The following is a 26,070-nucleotide window of genomic DNA, read 5'->3' on the forward strand; positions in this document are numbered from 1 at the left end:
CAGAGGTTTAAGAAAAGTGGAGAAGGTTTAAAATAATAATGAACAGGAGAACAAATTTACTAAGAAATAGTAAGATTGAGAAAAGCTAAGCGTCCGATTGAGGTGTGTAATCGTAAGTTTATGTAGAAGTGCTGCTGGTCTGCACAATTGGCAGCCTAGGTAAAAGATAATAGAATGAAAATAGTTAACAGTTGAATTCATGGAGGGACAAGGGGACATGAAGACACTGTCAAAAGAATGGTTGAATTGATAGACACTGAACTAAAACTAGAGAGGAAAGAAAGTAAAGGCAAAGGGAGGCTAATGGATCAAAGTAAGGGGATAGGCAACAGTCTAGAGCAGGTCAGCAAACTCTTTTGTAAAGGGCCAGATAGTAATATTTGGGCTTTGTAGGCCATGTGTTCTCTGTTGAAACTACTCAACTCTGCCATCATAACATGAAAGCAGCCACAACACATAAATGAATAAGTGTGGCAGGCTGGATTTGACCTGCAGACCAAAATTTGATCACCCCTGATCTAAGGTCCCACCGAAATCAAAGTGCCTGGTGAATTAGGGGTATTGAGCCTGAAGGATATGCTCAGAGAGTGAGTTTGCATCAGTGACAGTTATTCATAATGACAGTATCTAAGGCATGACAGTTAGAGAGGGTGGTGGTTGTGCAGAAGCTGAAGTGTATCACCCACATGAATATTAACTTCACTCAAGATGATGTAAAAGTTTGGTTACAGAGGAAGGATGCCTGGTTTAGAGCGTTATCGAGGGATTTGTAGGTGACAGTGATGAGGACAGTGACTAGGAGAGGGTAGAAGGTGGTGTACCCAAATTAAAGAAGCAGGCATTTTTCCTTCTTCATTCTTTTATCCGTTTACTACATTTTCCTGAAACTGATAATCCAGATGTTTTCTGAAACGTTTTTCAAAAACAATTCGTTTCCCCTCTGACATTTTTTCTGTTTTGTTCCACTTCCAAACCTTTACATTTCTACTTCAGGAGAATATTACCCTAAGTTACGTTAAAATCTATTTATCTTTCATATTTCAGTTTCTCCTACTTAATATTAGAAGCCAGATACTTATTAAAAATAGAATATCTTTATCCAGAGTAACAAATTCTGCCTTTTAACTGAGATGTTTAGACCATTCACATTTAATGTGATTATTGATACAGTGAGCTTTAAAGCTGTCACCTTTGCTGTTTGGTTTCTGTTTGTTAAGTATGTTCTTTGCTCCCTTTTCCTCATTTTTTGATTTCTTTTGGATTAATCTAGTATATATTTTCAAAAATTTATTTATTTTATTTATTTATTTTTGGCTGCATTGGGTCTTCATTGCTACGTGCAGGCTTTCTCTAGTTGCAGTGAGCGGGGCTACTCTTCATTGCAGTGCGTGAGCTTCTCATTGCAGTGGCTTCTCTTGTTGCAGAGCACAGGCTCTAGGCACACTGGCTTCAGTAGTTGTGCACGGGCTTAGTTGCTCCGTGGCATGTGGGATCTTCCTGGACCAGGGCTCGAACCTGTGTCCCCTGCATTGGCAGGCGGATTCTTAACCACTGTGCCACCAGGGAAACCCCTAATGTAGTATTTTTTTATGATTTCTTTTTATCTCTTTTGCTGACTTATTAGCTACAACTCTTATTTTATTGGTTGCTTTAGGATTTATAGTATATGTTTTTAAGTTATTAGAGTTCTGTCTTTAAGTGCTAATATACCGCTTCATGTGTAGTATGAGAACCCCCTAACAGTGTACTTCCATCTCTCCTTTCTGTCTTTGTGCAATTGTTTTCATATATTTTACTTCTCTGTATGTATTATAAACCATACACTACATTATTATTTTTGTTTCAACAGTCAGTTCTCTCTCAAAGAGATTTAAATAACATAAAAAACATATATTTCCAGTGCTCATCATTCCTTTGTGTGCATCCATATTTTCTGGTATCATTTTCCTTCTGTCTTAAGGACTTTCTTTAACATATTTTGTAATACGGGTTGCTGATAATGAATTCTTTGAGCTTTTGTGTGTCTGAAAAAGTCTTTACTTTGCTGCTTGCATTGTTTCTGATGAGGTATCTTCTGTCATTCTTATCTTTATTCCTCTGTATGAGTGACCTTTTTCTCTGGCTGCTTTTAAGGTATCTCTCTCTCATTGGTTTTAAGCAATCTTATTATGATGTGCTTTGGTGTAGTTCCACACCCCCCCCCCCAACTGCAGTGTTTCTTGTGCTTGGGATTTGTTGGGTTTCTTGGATCTATGGGTTTATAGTTTTCATGAAATTTGGAACTTTTCAGCCCCTGTTTCTTCAGATATTATTTTTGTTCTCCCTCCCTATGCTGTGATCGGGAAACTCTATCAAGGCAGTAAGCTGGAACAATCATAGGCTCACCTGTTTGGTTCCCTTTTCTCAGGGATTGCTGCCCTCTGTTGCCTGATGTCCAGTGTCTTAACCATTTTGATGTATAGTTGCTTCAAGCAGGAGGGTAAATTGGGTCCCTGTTACTCCAACCTGACTGGAAGTGTCAGTCAGATACTTTTAACATTACCAAGAAATTCAGTTCTTACCCACTTTAAAATCCTCACTTTTGTGTAATGTCACTTTTTGAACTTGATAAGGTAAGAATGAATCTGATAGTTGAGGAATACTTACTAACCATTGAGAGAACTAAGTGTTTAGCCTGGATAAGGAAGTGTGGGGAAATACAAGTTCACATATGACCCAGAGAGTCAGATTTTTTTTTTTTTTAAATAGAGAAAGGAAAATTTACTTCAGAGAAATTTATCCAGAATCAGGATTTCTGTCTTTATAATTACTTTGCAGGCATTGAAACTTGTTGCTCTTACAGAAGGCTATACCACTGATTATTTCTCTAAATCAGTGGAAAATAGATTTTGGCAATGTTGAGTAAAGAGCCTGTTTTATGTTTGTGTGGTTAAATCTATGATTGCAGATGCAATCTTAGATCATTAATTCATACACCAATCTAATAAAAGAATTAAGGTAAGCAGTTTTCCTCAGATCCATTACCAAGGAGATAAGGACTCCTCAAGCTCTATAGGTCTTTGAATCTCTTCATTCTTAGTAAGTGTTGTGACTGGTTATATTTCCATGAGGTTTCGTTTGCTTCCTTGCAATCATCTGGAGCCTAGTCATGATCCAGTGTGGAATAATATAATAAGCAGCAGTCATAGCCTTGCTGTTTTTGTCATATAGCTGGGTTAACTGAGTCAAGACTGAGTGCTTGCTTTCTTTTTCTTTTTCTCTCATTGAAGTATAATTGACTTGCAATATTATATTAGTTTCAGGTATACAGCATAGTGGTTTGATGTTTTAATATATTACAAAATGATCACCAAGGGAGTCGGATTTTATCTCAGTATAAGAATACACTTTTTAAAAAGAGGGTGAGGATGCATTCTTATTTGATTTGGCTTAATTTATTTTTTATTAAGGTATAATTTACATACAGTGAAATTCACCTTTTTGGTGTTTTCATAAACACATACAGTCTTGTTACTAATACCCTTTGTAGTTAACCCCTCCTTCCCTACTCTAATCCCCTGGCAACCACTAATATGTTTTCTGTTCCTACAGTTGTGCCTTTTTGAGAAAATCATATCAATTCCAGAATCGTATAGAATGTAGTCTTTTGAATCTAGGGTCTCCCGTTTAGCATTATGCATTTGAGATTCTTATATGTTGGTGTGTGTCAGTAGTTCATTCCTTGTTCTTGTTGAGTAGTATTCCATCGAATGTATGTACCACTCCTTGGTAACATCACTAGCTACCAAAGTAGGCAAAGGCAGTTGAGTATATCTGAGGATGGTGTAGAAAGGATTTAGGCTTATTTATTTATTTATTATTTTTTATTTTTGGCTGCATTGGGTCTTTGTTGCTGTGCGCAGGCTTTCTCTAGTTGTGGCAAGTGGGGGCTGCTCATTTCGGTGCGTGGGCTTCTCATTGTCGTGGCTTCTCTTGTTGCGGAGCACGGGTTTTAGGTGAGCGGGCTTCAGTAGTTGTGGCACATGGGCTCAGTAGCTGTGGCTTGCGGGCTCTAGGGCACAGACTCAGTAGTTGTGGCACACGGGCTTAGTTGCTCTGCGGCATGTGAGGTCTTCCCAGACCAGGGCTTGAACCTATGTCCCCTGCATTGGCAGGCGGATTCTTAACCACTGCGCCACCAGGGAAGTCCCTTATCATCTTTTTGAAAGATTCGGCTTCTACCAAATGATGAATTGAAGCTTTACAGGGCCTAGGAGGTTTTCATCTAAAGAATGTCTTAAAAAAAGAATGCTTGAAGTTTTCATTTAATAACTAGTGAAGGAAATAGATTTGGCTTGGGATTATTTCTTTTTTTTTTTTACTTGTTCCTAAAGTAAAAATTCAGTTTATTCATGTTTATGACACATTACTCAGAAGGCAAAGTGTTTCACATCATAGATTTCACTTCCAGCTCCTTGGAATGTTCATTTCTTTGACTGTAAAGAGAGACTAGACCGGAAAGCCACGTAATGCTTAGGCAACTAAACTAAGGATGGAGCAGGTGGGGTGGGCAGTGCTAACGTCATCCTCCCAGGGATGGGCACAAGGGGGCTGTTAGCCACAAGCTGACTGTGTAGAACTGTTAGCTAGGAGTGCGGAGCAGCTGTCCTGGACCCTCGGGCCATTGTGGGCTTCAGTCATCCCCACCACACAGGTACAGCAACGCTTTCTGGTAGTCGCCCTTGATGTCTTGCTGAATGTAGTAGTACAGGGACTTGCCATACTTTTTCTTGAATTCAGATCTAATTTTCAACATGTCCACTTCACTGTGGTAGATCATGATTCTAATTAGGACCTTATCACGAGTGCCCTTGCCCTTCATGGAGTCGTACAGTCTGTCAGCAAAATACAGGGGCTTGTTCTGAATGCACTGGACTAGGTTCAGGAAGGCATTTTCCAGGTCTCCTTTGACCTCCTTGTTGATGCTCTCCAGCATGTCATAAGGGCTGTAGCTCTTATACCTTTCAAATACTTTCTGGAGGTGGTACACACTCCGCTTGGTCATGATGCTGATCCACTTGGGAACATCAGTTCCTCTCCTCTTCTGCCAGCATCATAGAGATCCCGGGCATCTTGGTCAGTCAGTTCATAATCAATGACAGAGCCATCCTCTGCTCTTCGACCCTTCGATAGGGCAACCATCAGCTTGCGGAAGTCACGAGATGTGTCGGAAATGATATCCTTCTCCAGATTGGTCTTGTATATTTCCTTGTCGACTCCGTTGATTTCCTGCAGCTCCTGGTTGGTCCTTGAGCAGATGAACTCAGTGAGGGAGTCCTCATCATTCCCCGCCCCTTCATGGAGGCTTTCAGCTTGGAAGCGTCATACTGAGCAAGTGTTTTCAGTAGGCCCAAAATCACTGTTTCCAGGTGGCCGGACAAGGCTGACTTCAGTGCTGTTGCAAGTTCCCTTTTGGTCCTTCTCTGGTAGGCGAAGGCAATATCCTGTCTCTGTTCATTGCTGTGGTAGGTCAAAATGTTGATGATGGTGACCTCATCCACACCCTTAGTCTTGATGGCCATTTCAATGTTCAGAGCATCCCGCTCAGCATCAAAGTTGGTGTACGCTTTGACTGACCCGTATGCACTTGGAGGTGTGGAGTGATCACCCTCCAAGCTGAGCTTGTAGAGAATTTCATGAACGGTAGACATTTTGAAAGAAGCTGGGCCGGCTATGGTGCGCTGCGAGTGTTCCCAGGTGCAGAGCAGGGATTATTTCTTATCTATCTACTCTTTACCAGATCGGCTTTTTTTTTTTTTTTTTGAACCATTGTTACTGGGCATTTTGTTCTAATTCTGATGTGGTGCTTCATAATACTTTTGACTCTTGACTCAGGACTCTTGATTTGTCCTGAAGGAAGATTCTCAGTTTACCTAAAAATTGGGGAAAAGTCTTTATTTTAGTTCTGAAATTCTCAGGGAAATCTAGTAGCAATAATGAATTTATATTAGAGTTTTGTTATGGAAATTAAACTTAAAAACAGAATTTCCATTGTCCTAAAACATACCTTACAGTGTAGTGTTCTTAATCTTATAAATTTTTTTGGACATTTTTAATGAATTGAGATACCCTCTAATGTATAAAACGTCAGTTTTTTTATGATTTAATGTTTTCCAGATGAAGGTAATGAAACAGAGGTGCAGCCACAACAAAACAGCCAGTTAATGTGGAAACAAGGTCGACAACTACTCAGACAGTAAGTATCTCATGAAAGTATCTGCTGTGAAAAAGCTTCTTTGAATTACTGTTCCTTTTTCATATTAAATACTTTTTCCCCTATGGAGGAATTTATTTTTCATTAAATATTAGTAAGAATTATTAAGAATAAGTTCTCTCTCCATAATTTTAGCTTTATCAGGAAGTGTACAGTTTAAAGCTTCTAATTTATATATGCTTAAATTTAGTTTAAAGAATTCTATACCCTTAAAGTTACTCTTTTCCTTGTACCTTTTACACATGAATATACATATGTTTTAATATAAGTCTAATCATGTAATTTTTGTGTTATGTTTTTAAACTTTATTTTAAATAGATGGAGGAACAACTTGGATTTCCCAAGTTTGTAAATTTTATGCTAACATATAGTTTCTCCTATAAAATGTGAACTTGAGAGTATAAGGAGGGATCAAAGCTAGGTTGAGGTTCAGATGTCAGGCAGTGGGCTAGACTCACTCACCAGCTCAGTGCCTGACCCTTGCATATCACATTTGAAATTGGTATTTTGATTTGTGCCTGACTAAAATGAAATTTGCTACCTGGTTTAAACTTTTGCGGTTGCTTGTGAATAGTCTAAACCTGTGGTTTCCAGAGCAGATTGCATGCCAGCCATTTCTTTTGATGATGGGAAGAGAATATTAAAGTGTCTCCTTACATCTATTTTTAATCTCCTCAAAGTGAGAAGGAAATGAGACTTCATTACTATTTATTTATTTATGTTTTAAATTTTATTTTATTTATTTTTTATACAGCAGGTTCTTATCATCTATTTTATACATATTAGTGTATATATGTCAATCCCAATCTCCCAATTCATCCCTCCCCCGCCACTTTCCCCCCTTGGTGTCCGTACATTTGTTCTCTACATCTGTGTCTCTATTTATGCCTTGCAAACTGGTTCATCTGTACCATTTTTTGAGAATCCACATATATGTGTTAATATATGATATCTGTTTTTCTCTTTCTGACTTACTTCACTCTGTATGACAGTCTCTAGGTCCATCAACGTGTCTACAAATGACTGAATTTCATTCCTTTTTATGGCTGAGTAATATTCCATTGTATATATGTACCACATCTTCTTTATCCATTCCTCTGTTGATGGACATTTAGGTTGCTTCCACGACCTGGCTATTGTAAATAGTGCTGCAGTGAACACTGGGGTGCATGTGTCTTTTTGAATTATGGTTTTCTCTGGGTGTATGCCCAGTAGTGGGATTGCTGAGTCATATGGTGATTCTATTTTTAGCTTTTTAAGGAATCTCCATACTCTTCTCCATAGTGGCTGTATCAGTTTACATTCCCACCAACAGTGCAAGAGGGTTCCCTTTTTCCCACACCCTCAGCAGCATTTGCTGTTTCTAGATTTTCGGATGATGCCCATTCTGACCAGTGTGAGGTGATACCTCATTGTAGTTGTGATTTGCATTTCTCTAATGATTAGTGATGTTGAGCAGCTTTTCATGTGCCTCTTGGCCATCTGTATGTCTTCTTTGGAGAAAAGTCTGTTTAGGTCTTCTGCCCATTTTTGGAATGGGTTGTTTTTTTAATATTGAGCTGCATGGGCTGTTTATATATTTTGGAGATTAATCCTTTGTTGATTTGTTAGCAAATATTTTCTCCCATTCTGAGGGTTGTCTTTTCATCTTGTTTATAGTTTCCTTTGCTGTGCAAAAGCTTTCAAGTTTCATTAGGTCCCATTTGCTTGTTTTTGTTTTTATTTCCATTACTCTAGGAGGTGGGTCAAAGAAGATCTTGCTGTGATTTATATCAACGAGCATTCTTCCTGTGTTTTCCTGTAGGGGTTTTATAGTGCTGTGTCTTAAATTTAGGTCTTTAATCCATTTTGAGTTGATTTTTGTGTATGGTGTTAGGGAGTGTTCTAATTTCATTCTTTTACATGTAGCTGTCCAGTTTAACCAGTACCACTTATTGAAGAGACTGTCTTTTCTCCATTGTATATCTTTGCCTCTTTTGTCATACATTAGTTGACCATAGGTGTGTGGGTTTATCTCTGGGTTTTCTATCCTGTTCCATTGATCTATATTTCTGTTTTTGTGCCAGTACCATACTGTCTTGATTACTGTAGCTTTGTAGTATAGTCTGAAGTCAGGGAGTCTGATTCCTCCAGCTCCATTTCTTTCCCTCAAGATTGCTTTGGCTATTTGAGGTCTTTTGTGCCTCCATACAAATGTTAGATTTTTTGTTCTAGTTCTGTAAAAAATGCCATTGGTAGTTTGATAGGGATTGCATTGACTCTGTAGCTTGCTTTGGGTAGTATAGTCATTTTCACAATATTGATTCTTCCAATCCAAGAACATGGTATATCTCTCCATCTGTTTGTGTCATCTTTGATTTCTTTCATCAATGTCTTATAGTTTTCTGCATACAGGTCTTTTGTCTCCTTAGGTAGGTTTATTCCTAGTTATTTTACTCTTTTTGTTGCAGTGGTGAATGGGATTGTTTCCTTAATTTCTCTTTCTGATATTTCGTTGTTAGTGTATAGGAATGCAAGAGATTTCTGTGCATTAATTTTGTATCCTGCAGCTTTACCAAATTTATTGATTAGCTCTAGTAGTTTTCTGGTGGCATCTTTAGGATTCTGTATGTGTAGTATCATGTCATCTGCAAACAGTGACAATTTTACTTCTCCTTTTCCAATTTGGATTCCTTTTATTTCTTTTTATTCTCTGATTGCCATGGTTAGGACTATGTTGAATAATAGTGGCGAGAGTGGACATCCTTGTCTTGTTCCTGATCTTAGAGGAAATGCTTTCAGTTTTTCACCATTGCGAATGTTTGCTGTGGGTTTGTCATATATGGCCTTTATTATGTTGAGGTAGGTTCCCTCTATGCCCACTTTCTGGAGAGTTTTTATCGTAAATGGGTGTTGAATTTTGTCAAAAGCTTTTTCTGCATCTATTGAGATGATCATATGGTTTTTATTCTTCAATTTGTTAATATGGTGTATCGCATTGATTGATGGGCGTATATTGAAGAATCCTTGCATCCCTGGGATAAATCCCACTTGATCATGGTGTATGATCCTTTTAATGTGTTGTTGGATTCTGTTTGCTAGTATTTTGTTGAGGATTTTTGCATCTATATTCATCGGTGATATTGGTCTGTAATTTTCTTTTTTTGTAGTATCTTTGTCTGGTTTTGGTATCAGGGTGATGGTGGCCTTATAGAATGAGTTTGGGAGTGTTCTTCCTCTGCAGTTTTTTGGAAGAGATTGAGAAGGATGGGAGTTAGCTCTTCTCTAAATGTTTGATAGAATTCACCTGTGAAGCCCTCTGGTCCTGGACTTTTGTTTGTTGGAAGATTTTTAATCATAGTTTCAATTTTATTACTTGTGATTGGTCTGTTCATATTTTCTATTTCTTCCTGGTTCAGTCTTGGAAGGTTATACCTTTCTAAGAATTTGTCCATTTCTTCCAGTTTGCCCATTTTACTGGCATAGAGTTGCTTGTAGTAGTCTCTTAGGATGGTTTGTATTTCTGTGGTGTTTGTTGTAACTTCTCCTTTTTCATTTCTAATTTTATTGATTTGAGTCCTTTCCCTCTCTTTCTTGATGAGTCTGGCTAATGATTTATCAATTTTATCTTCTCACAGAACCAGCTTTTAATTTTATTGATCTTTGCTATTGTTTTCTTTCTTTCTATTTCATTTATCTTTGCTCTGATCTTTATGATTTCTTTCCTTCTGCTAACTTCGGGTTTTGTTTGTTCTTCTTTCTCTAGTTCCTTTAGGTGTAAGGTTAGATTGTTTATTTGAGATTTTTCTTGTTTCTTGAGGTGAGATTGAATTGCTCTAAACTTCCCTCTTAGAACTGCTTTTGCTGCATCCCATAGGTTTTTGGATCGTTGTGTTTTCGTTGTCATTAGTCTCTAGGTATTTTTTGATTTCCTCTTTGATTTCTTCAGTGATCTCTTGGTTATTTAGTAACGTATTGTTTGGCCTCCCTGTGTTTGTATTTTTGCGTTTTTTCCCTGTAGCTTATTTCTAATCTCATAGCGTTGTGGTCGGAAAAGATGCTTGATATGATTTCAGTTTTCTTAAATTTACCGAGGCTTGATTTGTGACCCAAGATGTGATCTGTCCTGGAGAATGTTCCATGTGCACTTGAGAAGAAAGTGTAATCTGCTGTTTTGGGATGGAATGTCCTATAAATATCAATTAAATCTATCTGATCTATTGTGTCATTTAAAGCTTGTGTTTCCTTATTAATTTTCTGTCTGGTTGATCTGTCCATTAGTGTAAGTGAGGTGTTAAAGTCCCCCACTATTATTGTGTTACTGTCGATTTCCTCTTTTATAGCTGTTAGCAGTTGCCTTATGTATTGAGGTGCTCCTGTGTTGGGTGCATATATATTTATAATTGTTATATCTTCTTCTTGGATTGATCCCTTGATCATTATGTAGTGTCTTTCCTTGTCTCTTGTAACATTCTTTATTTTAAAGTCTATTTTGTCTGATATGAGTATTGCTACTCCAGCTTTCTTTTGATTTCCATTTGCGTGGAATATCATTTGCATCCCTTCACTTTCAGCCTACGTGTCCCTAGGTCTGAAGTGGGTCTCTTGTAGACAGCTTATAGATGGGTCTTGTTCTTGTATCCATTCAGCAAGCCTGTGTCTTTTGGTTGGAGCATTTAATCCATTCATATTTAAGGTAATTATCGATATGTATGTTCCTGTTACCATTTTCTTAATTGTTTTGGGTTTGTTTTTGTAGGTCCTTTTCTTCTCTTGTGTTTCCCACTTAGAGAAGTTCCTTTAGCATTTGTTGTAGAGGTGGTTTGGTGGGGCTGAATTCTCTTAGTCTTTGCTTGTCTGTAAAGGTTTTGATTTCTCCATTGAATCTGAATGAGATCCTTGCTGGGTAGAGTAATCTTGGTTGTAGGTTCTTCCCTTTCATCACTTTAAGTATATCATGCCACTCCCTTCTGGCTTGTAGAGTTTCTGCTGAGAAGTCAGCTGTTAACCTTATGGGAGTTCCCTTGTATGTTATTTGTCATTTTTCTCTTGTTGCTTTTAACAATTTTTCTTTGTCTTTAATTTTTGTCAGTTTGATTACTATGTGTCTCGGCATGTTTCTCCTTGGATTTTTCCTGCCTGGGGCTCTCTGCACTTCCTGGACTTGGGTGGCTATTTCCTTTCCCATATTAGGGAAGTTTTTGACTATAATCTCTTCAGATATTTTCTTGAGTCCTTTGTCTCTCTCTTCTCCTTTGGGGGCCCCTATAATGCGAATGTAGGTGCATTTAATGTTGTCCCAGAGGTCTCTTAGGCTGTCTTCATTTCTTTTCATTCTTTTTCTTTACTGTATTCTGCGGCAGTGAATTCTACCATTCTGTCTTCCAGGTCACTTGTCCGTTCTTCTGCCTCAGTTATTCTGCTATTGATTCCTTCTAGTATGTTTTTCATTTCAGTTATTGTAGTGTTCATCTCTGTTTGTTTGTCCTTTAATTCTTGTAGGTCTTTGTTAAACATTTCTTGCATCTTCTTAATCTTTGCCTCCATTCTTTTTCTGAGTTCCTGGATCATCTTCACTATCATTATTCTGAATTCTTTTTCTGGAAATTTGCCTATCTCCACTTCATTTCATTGTTTTTCTGGGTTTGTATCTTGTTCCTTCATCGGGAACATAGCCCTCTGCCTTTTCTTTCTTTTTTTTTTTTTTTTTTTGTGGTACGCGGGCCTCTCACTGTTGTGGCCTCTCCCATTGTGGAGCACAGGCTCCGGACACGCAGGCTCAGCGGCCATGGCTCACGGGCCCAGCCACTCTGCGGCATGTGGGATCTTCCCGGACCGGGGCACGAACCCATGTCCCCTGCATCGGCAGGCGGACTCTCAACCACTGCGCCACCAGGGAAGCCCCTGCCTTTTCATTTTGTCTGTCTTTCTGTGAATGTGGTTTTCATTCCACAGGCTGCAGGGTTGTGGTTCTTGCTTCTGCTGTGTGCCCTCTGGTGGATGAGGCTATCTAAGAGGCTTGCACAAGCTTCCTGATGGGAGGGACTGGTGGTGTGTAAAGCTGGGTTTGCTCTGGTGGGAACAACTCAGTAAAACTTTAACCTCCTTGTTTGCTGTTGGGTGGGGTTGCATTCCCTCCCTGTTGGTTATTTGGCCTGAGGTGACCCAGCACTGGAGCCTGCCCAGCTCTTTGGTTGGGCTAAGGGTGGACTCTGGAGGGCTCATGCCAAGGAGTACTTCCCAGATCTTTAGCTGCCAGTGTCCTTGTCCCTGCGGTGAGCCACAGCCACCCCCTGCCTCTGCAGGAGACCCTCCAACACTAGCAGGCAGGTCTGGTTCAGTCTCCTATGGGGTCACTGCTCCTTCCCCCTGGGTACTGACATGCACACTACTTTGTGTGTGCCCTCCAAGAGTGGAGTCTCTGTTTCCCCCAGTCCTGTCGAAGTCCTGCAATCAAATCCCACTAGCCTTTAAAGTCTGATTCTCTGGGAATTCCTCCTCCTTTTGCTCGACCCCCAGGTTGGGAAGCCTGACGTGGGGCTCAGAACGTTCACTCCAGTGGGTGGACTTCTGTGGTGTAATTGTTCTCCAGTTTGTGAGTCATCCACCCAGCGGTTGTGGGATTTGATTTTATTGTGATTGCGCCCCTCCTACCGTCTCACTGCGGCTTCTCCTTTGTCTTTGGATGTGGGGTATCTTTTTTGGTGAGTTCCAGTGTCTTCCTCTTGATGACTGTTCAGCAGTTAGTTGGGATTCTGGTGCTCTTTGCAAGAGGGAATGAGCTCACGTCCTTCTACTCCACCATCTTGAACCAGTCGCTCCTCCGGTCTCAGTTTTTCAAAGTTACTAGATTTTTTTCCAACTTTACTCTGCTTTCCTCATAGTAAGTACACTGGTGAACCATATAATAAAATTTTATAAACTTGAACCACAGTCATCCCAAAGGCCCTCATGAGCTCCAGTCTCCAGTGAGTTCCGTCTCCAGCTGAATTCAGTCTCCAGAGACTTCATTACTATTTAATAAATGGGTTTTCACTTTGGTCTTAAATGTGATTTATGCATTTTCCTTTTATGAATAAATAAGTTCTTAAAGTGCTGATTTTGTTTTTTTTTAATGACAAGTGGTTATCATAGTAAGCAATCCAAGAAATATCTTTTAAAAGACTCGTAATCTGCTTCTCAAAGGTGACATTTTATTAATGAATAAGGAAGTAACTATTTAGTAAAGCCAACTTATCTATGGAATGAGCAGTTTTGGAAACGGTTATATGTAATGTGATTTTGTTGCCAAAGTGAGTTATGTATCAAGTATTATTTGTTAAAAGTAGAAAAGCATAATACCTTTGTGTTTGTTTGCAAGAACCAACTGATTAAAATCGGGAACTTTTGAAATTTACTATCCAAATTTTAATCAAAAATTTTCTATAGGTACTGGATAGGATTGAAAAATGAGTACCTTGACTTGATAGGATACATTTATTCCATTTTGGTTACATGTCTTTGTGAGGTATCTCTTTGACCTATAATAACTCTTAATAAAAGTGATCTTAGATCAGACTGGTTATCTTTTTGATCTTTGTTTTCTCTTTCATCTCATAGACTTGATACTTACCTCTAAGTTAATGCTTGTAAGTTAATGGTAGACATTTGTCTATCATGTTTATTAATGACATTATTAGTGGCATTTGCCTTTTTCATGTTCTTGCCACTACCACTTTTCATCTTTTTTGGTCATCTTTGTTGTTAATAGATACTGAGCGCCTTCTATATGCCAGACACTGTTCTAGGTGTGTCTCTTTTAGGAGAAGGAAAACTGAGGTTCAGGAGAATTAATGTTACACAGGAAGAAGGTGGAAGAAATGGGCTTTGAACCCAGGTGTAACTCTCCATACAAAGCCTATTCTCTGTTTTCTATGCTGCTGCCTCTCTGCAGCACACACACCCCTGGGCACCCACTCATCTCACATCCCACAATTGAGTTGTGGTCTATTTTTATTTTAGAGTTATCGTCAGGAGCACACACACCCCTGGGCACCCACTCATCTCACATCCCACAATTGAGTTGTGGTCTATTTTTATTTTAGAGTTGTCGTCAGGATAGAAGCTTCCCTTCTGTGGAAGTGACTCTTTGGAATATACTGTCTTTTTTATGTCATGGAGGAAACCATATATGCTAGAAACTTTGTATGTCATAGAGATATATGCTAGAAACTTTCTCTCTAGATTTCAATTTATCCAATGATAGTTTAATATCAGAAGTGTAAAAAGACTATTGGTTATTGTAGTTACTATTATAAAATAGTAATTCAGTAGAATCTGAGAGTGAGTTTACTCCAGCCCTGCCCAGAAGAAAGAATGTGCCATTAGGTATATTAAGGAATAGCTGCTTCTTATGATAAATGAATGGTGTATTGTATAGTTCTTTGATTTTTCTCAGTGACCATAGAGGCTGGTACTGCAAGAGACAGCTCCATCTGCAGCTGGAAGATTATTTATTAGCAAGTCTTACTAGCATAGTACTGTACTGTTAAGTCTTATGCAGGCATATGAATTTAAAGAAATGTTTTTATTTACATATTCAGTAATAGAATACTGATTCCAATATGACCGAATTGTAAAGATCCTCTTCACACGCAGGTATCTACAGGAGGTGGGTTACACAGATACTATTCTAGATGTGAAATCCAAACGAGTGCGAGCTTTGTTGGGCTTTTCAAGTGATGTCACTGACAGGGAAGATGACAAAAATCAGGACTCAGTTATAAATGGCACAGAGGCTGAAGTTAAAGAGACAGCAATGATTGGGTAAGTATTTTGTCTGGAAAGTGGTTTGGCTGTAGTTTTAGTTCTTATTAATGTTTTTGGCTTATGGGTGACACTTGTGATACTAGTACTTTTAGATACTGCTACAGAAGTAATTTAATGATAAAGTTTAATAAAAAAATTAAAATTTTATTTGGTAGTAGATAACACCATAGGGATTAGAGTTATCATTTATGATTACTTTAAGAATATTTTTATTTAAGATTTTTTAATTGCAATTTATGGATTTAATATAGATTTTAATATCTTGAAGCTCAGTCACTATTAGAACTTCATAAAAGATCTTATTTGGAAATTCACTTCAAATCAGTACGAGTGAGATTTCATTCCTGGTGACGCAGAAATCATATAAATACTTAATTCTTTGGATGTAAACCTTTTCTTAGCCACTTTCATGTATCTAATAATGCTGTAACTCATCTTCCCCTTGAAAAGTATCTATTTCAAGTATATATTTTTTAATAGAATAAGTGAAGAATTCAGTAGCAGAAATTGTTTTTTGCTTTTTGGATCATGTATCATACAATTATATGTAATTCTGCTTAAAATGAACATGGACAGTTAAATAAGGAGATTCTTCTTTATTGAAAAAAGTTGACATGATTCTTAAAGAAATAAAAAGCCAAATTCTTAAAGAAATAAAAAGCCAAAGATTCTTTGAAAGTCCGAGTATGATGTTACTTTATTTTAACTCATGTTTAGGCTGGAAGAATGGTTTTAATTGAGCTCTATACATTTTCTAGTGAGAACATAGTTTCTATTATTTGGAACATAAACTAAAATTATGGGGTTTAGCTAAAGGTTTAAAAATACGACTTTTATAAACAAATGTCACTGGAGCCTTCTTAAATGTATTCATTAATAGTTAAGACTATATAACTTGTTTTAATAAATGTAAGATGTAGATTGTTTCTCTGTGTAGAAATAGACAATGTAGGCATTAATCCTGGTTATATTTTTACCTAATGAATTAGCTCAAATTATTATAAAGACCCTCAGGAAAGACCACTCTAGTTGTCTTGTGTTTTGGCCTTGACCTCTCTTTTGAAACTGATAAAGGTATTATTCTGAATCTGACTTCTATAGGGATGGAGCGTAGGTTGGAAAAAAAAAAAAACGTAGCTCTGAGCAGATTTGAAATTTAAGATTTATCTGTTTTGAGAATTTTGCCCATAGTTGTGGCTAAATTTTTTCAGGAAAATGTCTTCTTATCTATAACATTTCCTAATGAGAGAAATCATTCTGTTCTGGCCATTAAGAAATTTTTTGTTAAAATTCTTTAGAGGGAACTAAAATAAAATCTTACATATTTGAAAAGTCAATCGTTTCGAAAAGGTTTAACCAACAGGATCAAGTTTTGTAGTAATATTAATTTAACTAAAATATTGTTTTTAGTAACTTTATGCACACTTTGCTTTTTTCAGCTCTTTAGCTGTTCAGAAATGCAAGATTGCATCAGAGAAAAATGATGTGTTTACTAGTTATTTTCTTAGTTATGGAAACTTCTGTGTCAGAGCAAGAGTTGCAGAGAGGAAAAGAAATAGAAAAAAACAGGTAGAGATAATAAGAAAAATATTTTTAAAAGAAATGCATTAAGGTTGGCTTAAAAATCAACATAATAGTGGATCAGAAGGGGGAGTTCTTTATATTGGATTGCCATTAATCTAAGTAGTAGGTATGATTGCAAAGTACTTTTAAAAGAGTAGGCAGGGCTTCCCTGGTGGCGCAGTGGTTGAGAGTCCGCCTGCCAATGCAGGGGACACGGATTCGTGTCCCGGTCCGGGCAGATCCCACATGCCGTGGAGCAGCTGGGCCCGTGAGCCACGGCCGCTGAGCCTGCGCGTCTGGAGCCTGTGCTCCGCAACAGGAGAGGCTACAACAGTGAGAGGCCCGCGTACCGCAAAAAAAAAAAAAAAAAAGAGTAGGCACTTCCTTCCTATATTGCTTTTCCAGTTAAAATCCATGGAAATGTAATAGGTAAGAATCAATGTAGATCATAATATGATTTGGGGGTGTCATAATACAATATAAACAGAAGTTAGTGCTGTATATCATGGATTAATTCTTATGTCGAGTTTAAAAAATTAACTGAGCAAGGTGTATATGTTTTAAACCAGAAAATCTGAGTTAACAGATTCTGCCTCCGTGCTGGATAATTTTAAATTCCTTGAAAGTGCAGCTGCAGATTTCAGTGATGAAGATGAAGATGATGACATTGATGGAAGAGAGAAAAGCATCATTGATACTTCAACGGTGAGTTGAATAACTCAGATATAAATATTTTTAGGGACCATTATGCATACTTTAATCCATACCCTTCAACTTCAACCCTTAACTTTTTTTTTCATTAAAAAAAAAATGTTTGGGGAAATTTAATCTAAATTCCCCATAAGTTTGGGGAAATTTAATCTATATTCCCCATAAGTTTGGAGAAATTTAATCTAAAAGTTTTTGTATTGATTTCAAATTCAAGACTTTTTAGTATAGCAGCTTTTTCTTATGGGCCTTCATTCATTAGCTTTTTGTTAATTCATTAAACATTTCAACGTTTTTGTAGGGTTAGTGAACATGGTAAATGTGTGTTATAACAATGCATTGTTTTTGGTGCTATAAGACAATAGAACTGACAGACCCATTATGGTGCCTGATGGTGACTGGCGTCAACTCTAATCGGTGTGGTTTTTGTTTCTCATGTCAGGGTTGCTTTGGTAGGCAAGTTCTACACGTTTTCAGAACTCTTCCATTAGATTTCTCCAAACTTGTTTAGGGTTATTCTGTGGTTTTGTTTAGATTTTTGTAAGTTTACTGTTTCCATGGTAGAGTCCTGGAATAAGAGGTATCTAAATTCTCCCTTCTCTTCCCTTCTTTATTCTGTTCCCTTCTACCCTCTCCCCTTTTTAACCTCTCCCCTCTTTTCTTTCTCTCTTCATATTCCCTCTTCTCCTTCCTTCTCTGTCTTTCTCCTTCTCCTTCTTTTAAGTAAGAGATGAGGGTGTGCTTCTCTGTTTAGGAGAGTGTTCACATTTCCTCCTTCACATTTATTTAAGAAGAGGCAGGAGAAAGTAAGGTAGTGTAAATAAAGCAGACTGGAACGAGTCAAAGCCTTGGGCTAAAGTCCCAGTTCTGTCACTAATTATCTGTGCTTCTTAATCCTTCAGGCTTAGTTTTTCAGTTTGTAAAATGGGGATTATAATAAATAACCATCTTATCCCCAGAGTATTTTGTGAGGAATAAATGAAACACTATGTATGAAAATGATATGTTTAACTATAAAGTGCTTTCTAAGTGTAATTTCTCTGTTCTCTTTATGTCCTCTGCTTTCATCAGAGACACTCAATTTACTACTTCCTGATTAATGTTTCTCTGGGCCACTATTCGGTAGTACTGTGCTAATACAGCCCTGCCATGGATATTATTTGAACTTCACATAGTTACTCCCTCTTTTTATTATTCAAACAAGTAGTTATAGCACATGTTTAAATATACTGTAGTAAAAGAAAATGCCGAAACTTGTATGATAACTTTTCTCTGTCGTAATCATTTGGAAATTCTGTGCTGACTTGTGATTTCTATGGGATGACTGTACTGAGATATTATTTTTCCATCAGAATACGTTATTCATAACTCAGTGGTTAAATAATAACTAATTATTATGCTTTAAGTTTTGTTGTTAGTCGTTATATCAGTGTAAATATTAAAAAATCTATAAGCTGTTTATTATAACTATCAAGTGTGGTCTTAATAGAAATTCCTAACTGTAAACTGGTTTCTTTTTAAATAATCGAATTCATAAATATCTTGACCTCCAATTAGTGCAGATCATAGCAATTCTGTGACCAAGCAATGAAGGCACAGCTAATATAAGCATACTTAACCCCATTTAAATATTGGACCCAAAAATTTTTCTAGTTTTTCCTTTAGAAAAATATTTCTAAACAAATAATTGGTTTCTTTATAATAGTTTTGCTAATTTTTATTATATATTACATTGATTTTCACAGCTGCAGTATAATAGCTACATGCCAAAAGACTTTAAAAATCTAACTCTATGTAGCAATGTATAAGCAGGACTTAGAAGATTTATTGCAGTGCTGTATAGAGAGAGAATGGCTGAAAATTGTGCTGTTAAAATGTTTAGTAGAACAAGCAGATTCTTAAAATGTTATTTTATTTCTTTAATCAAAAATAGTTCAATAGATTCAACTAAGAAAATACAGAAACATAAGGCTCTTAGTAGCTGTTGGTTGTGTTAAGTCTATTTTCTACAGGCATTTTCTTCAAAAAGCTACATATGTTCATTGTCCTTTCTTGTTCTTTGCCCTGTATTGGAGTTTGATTTTTCTTTGCATTACACTCTGGGTCATTTTCCTCCTCCCCATCTCCTTCTCTTTTCTCATGTTTGATCTCTTCACCTTATGATTCCAGAGATATTTCTAAATGTATAAAAATGAGACATAATGGCCCTTGTCAGATTTGCTATTAAATCTAGATTATGTCTCTAAAAGATCAATATTTGAAGAAAAATTTGAATATATAGACAGTTATTAGAGGAAATTGATGCAAGGTTCGGACAGTAGAAATAATAATGGGCATTGTTCCCCCTGCCCCACAGAATACCTTCTCAGTCTTGTGGCATGCATTTCTGAGTTTGTAGCTTTTGTGATTTTAGCTTTTGTAAGGGAATGATGTACTAGAGTTAAAATTTATCATGAAAAACTCTTGCAATGTTTTATGAAGTATTTCTTTCTTTGGTTAGATTAGAATATCTGCTCGCTGCACAGACTGCATCCAAGAAATGTAAGATTTGGTTGTGGTTCTCATAGTACAGTATGTCAGGGACATTTTTCCTCTATCTGTAATTTAAATGCATGTCTTATATTCCAGTGTTTTCAGTATATGATTCCATTTGTTTATTTAAAACAAACAAGCCATCATTTAACAAAGTTTAAATCACTACTTTAAAATGTATAATGTATATCTTTTTAAAATGACATCTGTGTTTTCTACTGAATTGGATAGGTATTACAGTTATTTAACACAACAAAGATGCATTTTCTGAAGAAAATAATTCGGTTTTCTCATTCAGTGGTAAAAGGATATTGCCTTCTTTACTTAAATTAATCCCATAATATATCCTAATATTTTAATTGAGCATGTTTTTTTCATTAGATTGTTAGGAAAAAAGTATTGCCTGATAGCAGTGAAGATCGAGATACAAAAGAAGCTCTAAAGGAGTTTGACTTTTTGGTTACATCAGAAGAAGGAGACAATGAATCCAGAAGTGCAGGCGATGGAACAGACTGGGGTAAGGAAGCATACTGGATCCAACTAGAGATGTTATGTAAATGAACGAAACTAATATTTTACTAGGAGGGCAACATCTTGAAGAACATTTTAAACCTCTTGTAATGTTGAAATGTTGAACATTCTGTGGACTTTTCTGTTGTCACCTTTTTTCCAGGGTATGTGTGTGTGTGTGCTTAAAGAAGGTTGTACAACTAGTTACCTCATCTTTTAACATAAGCAATACAGTATGAAAATAATTTGAATTCATATATAGAATGTTCTCTGTTTTCTACCTAGACAGTAGAACTTGCAAATATAGATTTTGTGGAAATTGAGTATGAGAATGTAGTAGAGGATTTTAGAGATCTCATCTCTGGCATTTTCTGTGCAAAAAGAAGTATAAGTTAAAAAGTTGTAGTTATTCATTCATTTTAGTCAAGTTTCATCATTTTGTACAAGGCATAGAATTTTTTTGCACAAATGGTTCTAAACAAATTTAATATTTTAAACATCTAGTAAGAGTTCAAACAAGTATTTTAGGGAAAACTTCTACAGCACAGATCATTCTAGGCGTTTGGAAATGAATTGTCCTATCAGTAAGGTAGGATTGTGATAAATTCTTCAAAAGTGATCAGTTCTATCACGTGTGTGTATGTGTGTGTGTGTGAGAGAAGGAGAGAGACAGACAGAAGGCATGTAGATACTGAGAATGAGAAAATTTTCTTCTGAGGTTGAAGAATTCCAGGATTCCCTTGGCTTACAGTCTATGTACTTTAAAGACAGATAAGGTTAGGGAAACAGTAACTATCTTAATTTTTCCTTGAGGCTTTACCTTCAGGGACTCTGATAGCAATAATGCCACTTCTTTTCCTTTTTTTGTGGTAAATATTTGAAGAATTATTTGGGATAATTACTTAGTCATTGAAGAATATAATGGCTATTTAGTGACTGGCTTTTTCTTTTTCCCCAACAGAACAGAGTTTGGAAACCAGGGGAAGTTAAAGTAAAACGAGTATCTCTCCTGTCTTATTCCTTACTGAGCTTATGTATCAAGTTATTTAGATATTTTAGGCAACAATTCTTCCAATATAGTTAGATCCACCGTGCTACACTGAGGTCATTCTCTGAGGAGTCACACATCTGTATAAATGATAGTTGGCCTTTTCTTTGCCAGTCTTATTGCAAGGGTAATTGGGATTCATTTTTCTCCAAAGACAGCTGCATTGTCCCTTCATAACTTCCTTTGCTTTAAGGTGTGAGTCATGGCCCAGAGTACTATGTGATACAGGTCTGTAACCTGCTATGAATTTACTGGTGAAAATGAGTGACTGTTCCCACATCTGAGCTGTCTCACTCTTTAGTAGTGTCTTGGACATTTCTGTTTATGAGTATGAGTGAATGGAATTTTTCAGTTGACTGAAGGTTTCTTTACCAGAAGTTTGGCCTTGTATGTGTTAAGGATTTTAAAATTTAAATTCAATTCATTTCACTTTTAATCAATTAACAAAACTAGATTGCAAATCCTGTTCAGTTGAATGGGCATTTAAATCACTTTAAGGGCTTCCTTTATCCGTTCCCCATACCCCTAAAAAAAGTTACTGTGCTTATGCTAAGAATCTCCTTAGTTTCTCACAAGCAAATAGATTTTACCACAGTTCTCCTGTGATCTTCTGTTACTGTTGTTATCAGTATGACACCTAGTTAAGAGTATGATATAGCTAAATTTTTACTTTAAAAAACTGAAGACATTCTAGGATGCAAGAGCCAACTCAGTTTAATTTATTATTAAGATGTGATTGATGAAAATTAACATTTTTGATTGTTAGACTTTCTGAAAAACGTAGACTGTTTCTACTGCTGTTAGTAGAATATATTGGTAGTTAGATCTATAAAAATGTTTAGCCTATAAAAACTCAATAAAAATGTTGAGTTTATATTCAGAGACCCAATTATCTGTTTTTTAAACTGTGGATTGAAACTTGTTAAAGATAGACAGATTTCTGTTTATTCTGGTTCATTTTGGTTTATTCCAATCACTGAACAAATATTGATCACGTGCCTTCTATGTATCAAGTCTTCTAGGTGAAGATCCCTACCCCTGTGGTCCTACATTCTACTAACAGGATATAGCAGTAAGAGACAAACATGATAAATGATATAGTATGTCAGAATATGATAAATGCTATGGGAAATAGAAAAAAGGAGAACAGAGTAAGTGGGATAGAGAGTGCTGGGGTCAGGGTCAGGTGGAGTGGGACAGGTTACAATATGAAATAGAGTGGTCATGGTAAGGCCCATTGAGAGGGTAACATTTGAACAAAAGACAACATTGATGAGGGAGTTATCCACATGGTATCCAGGGAAGGAGTGTTCAAGAAGAAGAAAACCAGAGCAAATGCCCTAAGATAGCCGTAGCCCTGGTATGCTTGAGGACTTCAAAGAAGCTAGAGTGGCTGGAGCAGAGTGATTCTGAGGGGAATGTAGTAAGAAATGATCAAATCAAGTGGAGCTATGTAGACCACTGGTGAGATGGGGAACCATGGGAAGGATTTGAGCTGGAAAGGTGACATGATCCAGCTTTTGTTTTAAAGCATCACTTTGGCTGCTGTGTTGAGAATAGACTACCCAGGGCAATCAGTGTTGGCAATAGACTTGGAGGGGAGAGTGGGAAAACATTTGCAGTAATTCTAGCAAGAGACAGAGGTTAGGGAAGTAGTGGATTTGCTGAGAAGTGGTCAGATTCTGGGTGTGTTTTAAAGGTAGAGAAAACGGTATTTCCTGAAATATTTGATGTGGGGTTTGGAAGAAAGGGAGATTTTTGGTCTGATCTAATGGAAGTCTGGAATTGCCTTCAAATAAGATGGGGAACCCTGTAGATGGAACAGATTGGATGGGGAAGATTGAGAGTTTGGTTTTTGTATGTTTGGTTTGAGTTTTGACTTCCTAATAGAAATATAGAGTAAGCAATTGGGTATATGTATGAGTCTTGAATTCAAGTGAGTGTTCTAAGCTAACACTTATATAACATTATATGCATATAGTAAATTATATTATAGTAAGTATAAAATATATAACATATTTACTCTTTAAATTTTCTACTCCTGAAATAGTGAAAATTACTGATTGAATTTCTTTTTTACTAGAAGCTCAGTTTCCTGATTTAAATATTTTTAAATTAACAGGTCACTTAAATTGTTTTAAATATTGAATGCCGGGTTGATTAATAAGTTTACAAAGTGCTATTTATAAAGCCTGTAAAATAAAAAATGATCATTTGCTGATAAACACATGCCAAAAATATACAATTTTTGAAATGAAAAGATCATTGAAGACTATTTTGTACAAATGCTTAATCTTCTTTCATTACATAACTTAATAAGAAATGGGTTTTTTGTGAGTCAATCCTAATGAAATTCAGAAAATGGGATGAAAATGAGGGGTTCTTGAATATGGACTTTTGGGGCTTAATATACTATAAGTAGCTCAAATCTTGCAGGTTTTTTTTTTTCTATGTCTATTTCAAGAGAGATTTGATATTATTACCTAGGAAATTGAATTGATCACTTGTTTCTTGGATATTATATTTTATGTGACATGTATCTATCTAATGAATAAGTAATGACCTTAAAATTAGTGCTACTATGAAGAAAATGGTTGTTATGTCCATCCATTGACATAACAGTGAATTTACTGTTCACTGTTCAATATTTTATTGAATATTGTTCAATATTTTATTGAAAAAGGCTGTTTCATTTGTTTCACTCTGTTTAGAAAAGGAAGACCAGTGTCTCATGCCTGAAGCTTGGAATGTGGACCAGGGAGTAATTACCAAACTCAAGGAACAATACAAAAAGGAGAGAAAGGGGAAAAAGGGGGTGAAGAGTAAGTGGAAAACATTGTATCTATAAATCATAAATCTTACCTCTTTCATATCCCCCAATTTTTTTCTCCAATGTTTTCCTAAAACTACTTACTCTTTTTCTTTTCTGCTCCTGACCTCTTTCCTTTTCACTTGTTCTCAGGGGTTGAAATTAAATGGTTAGCTGTTTGATTATGAACTTTAAAAAAAAAAGGCTGTGCGTATAATTATGGAATTATAATATATTCCAGTAATAAATCCAGAGTGTCATGAGTATGTGGAACTATGTTTTCACACATATTGATCATTTGATTTTTAAAATTAGATGTGCTTAATTACAGTAATGGTTTTTCACTGTTGACAATTTTAAATCTCGTCGAGTGTGACTAACACTCTGACAAGCCACCAAAATTATTATAATTTTAAGTCTTGGAGACAGAAAGAAAGTTAATTTCTACCCCTGAATATTCTATGTGTTCATAACACACAGTTCATTTGCTCTCATCACTATATTCTATACAGGGCACAGAGTCAGATACACAACTTGTTTTAAGTATTTATTTTTCTAATTTAAATTTTTGGCCAATTTCATTTGTAATATTACCAATTAGGTTTGTTTTTTTTTTTTCAACAAAATGAGTGCCACATCAAAAATGGAAGTTAAAATGAAATTTCTAGCCCTATGAATCATATCTATATAACTTATTCAAATTATTAATAAAGTTTAACAATAGATCTAGTTAAGTATTTAAAATAGAAATACAAAAGCTTTCAAACATCCCTGAAAACCATCTTAAACACCTTTTTAGGAGAGCAAGGCTGAACTGTCTATCTCCTTGTGTTACCACTGTTATTGACAGTATGGACATGGGTCTCCCTTTTATGGCAATAGGAATTTCATCCTTTGGGATATTAAAGTAGTGTAAAGTAGGATTAAAATCCAACTTGAGTGAGGCATGTGTTTAAAATTGCAAAAGGCTGGAAGGATATGCCTTTTCTTTTTCTCTTTTTATAGTGATGCTAGGGATTATCAAAGACCAGTCATTCTTTTACAATCTAGTAGTTACTGATAAATACTAAATCGTTATTTAAAATATCTTAGAATTTACAAGTATTTAGCTTTAATGGATAAAAAGTCAGTGGCCATTATTGACGTTAGTACTGTACCAACCATTATGTAACTGAGAGATAATGACATTTGATGCCTTCTCAATGTAAATTAAATCCAAGTGAGGAAGGTTTAATATTAAAACATAAGAACGTTTTATACTTTTTATTTAAAAATAAATGTAAATTGATACAGCCACTATGGAGAACAGTATGGAGGTTCCTTAAAAAACTAAAAATAGAACTACCATACAACCCAGCAATCCCACTACTGGGCATATACCCTGAGAAAACCATAATTCAAAAAGAGTCATGTACCACAATGTTCATTGCAGCTCCATGTACAATAGCCAGGACATGGAAGCAACCTAAGTGTGTCGATGAATGGATAAAGAAGATGTGGCACATATATACAATGGAATATTACTCAGCCATAAAAATGAACGAAATTGAGTTATTTGTAGTGAAGTGGGTGGACCTAGAGTCTGTCATACAGAGTGAAGTAAGTCAGAAAGAGAAAAGCAAATACCATATGCTAACACATATATATGGAATCTAAAAAAAAAAGGTCATGAAGAACCTAGGGGCAAGACGGGAATAAGATGCAGACCTACTAGAGAATGGACTTGAGGACACGGGGAGGGGGAAGGGTAAGCTAGGACAAAGTGAGAGAGTGGTAGTGCATATATGGACATATATAGACTACCAAATGTAAAATAGATAGCTAGTGGGAAGCAGTCACATAGCACAGGGAGATCAGCTC

At 36.4% G+C, this 26,070-nt stretch overlaps 1 protein-coding gene across 12 annotated transcripts in view; it reads left to right on the forward strand.

Moving 5' to 3' along the window:
• STRN (striatin) overlaps positions 1-26,070 on the forward strand; it is a 108,042-nt gene that overhangs the window by 49,861 nt on the left and 32,111 nt on the right. For 8 of the 12 annotated variants that reach the window (XM_089923277.1, XM_089923273.1, XM_089923276.1 and 5 more), the window contains 6 exons: positions 6,157-6,235; positions 14,870-15,037; positions 17,173-17,308; positions 19,817-19,852; positions 20,225-20,360; positions 24,113-24,223. In XM_089923277.1, coding sequence (XP_089779403.1) covers positions 6,157-6,235; positions 14,870-15,037; positions 17,173-17,308; positions 19,817-19,852; positions 20,225-20,360; positions 24,113-24,223 — 666 coding nt within the window. Of the gene's footprint in view, positions 1-5,274; positions 5,466-6,156; positions 6,236-14,869; positions 15,038-17,172; positions 17,309-19,816; positions 19,853-20,224; positions 20,361-24,112; positions 24,224-26,070 lie in introns of all 12 variants that reach the window. The other 4 variants (XM_089923274.1, XM_022574091.3, XM_022574092.3 and 1 more) reach the window with 2 other exon arrangements.

This window comes from Delphinapterus leucas, chromosome 13, assembly GCF_059928025.1.
Source record: "Delphinapterus leucas isolate spDelLeu-1000000601 "Yukka" chromosome 13, BTC_Dleu_Yukka2, whole genome shotgun sequence".
Lineage (NCBI taxonomy): Eukaryota > Metazoa > Chordata > Mammalia > Artiodactyla > Monodontidae > Delphinapterus > Delphinapterus leucas.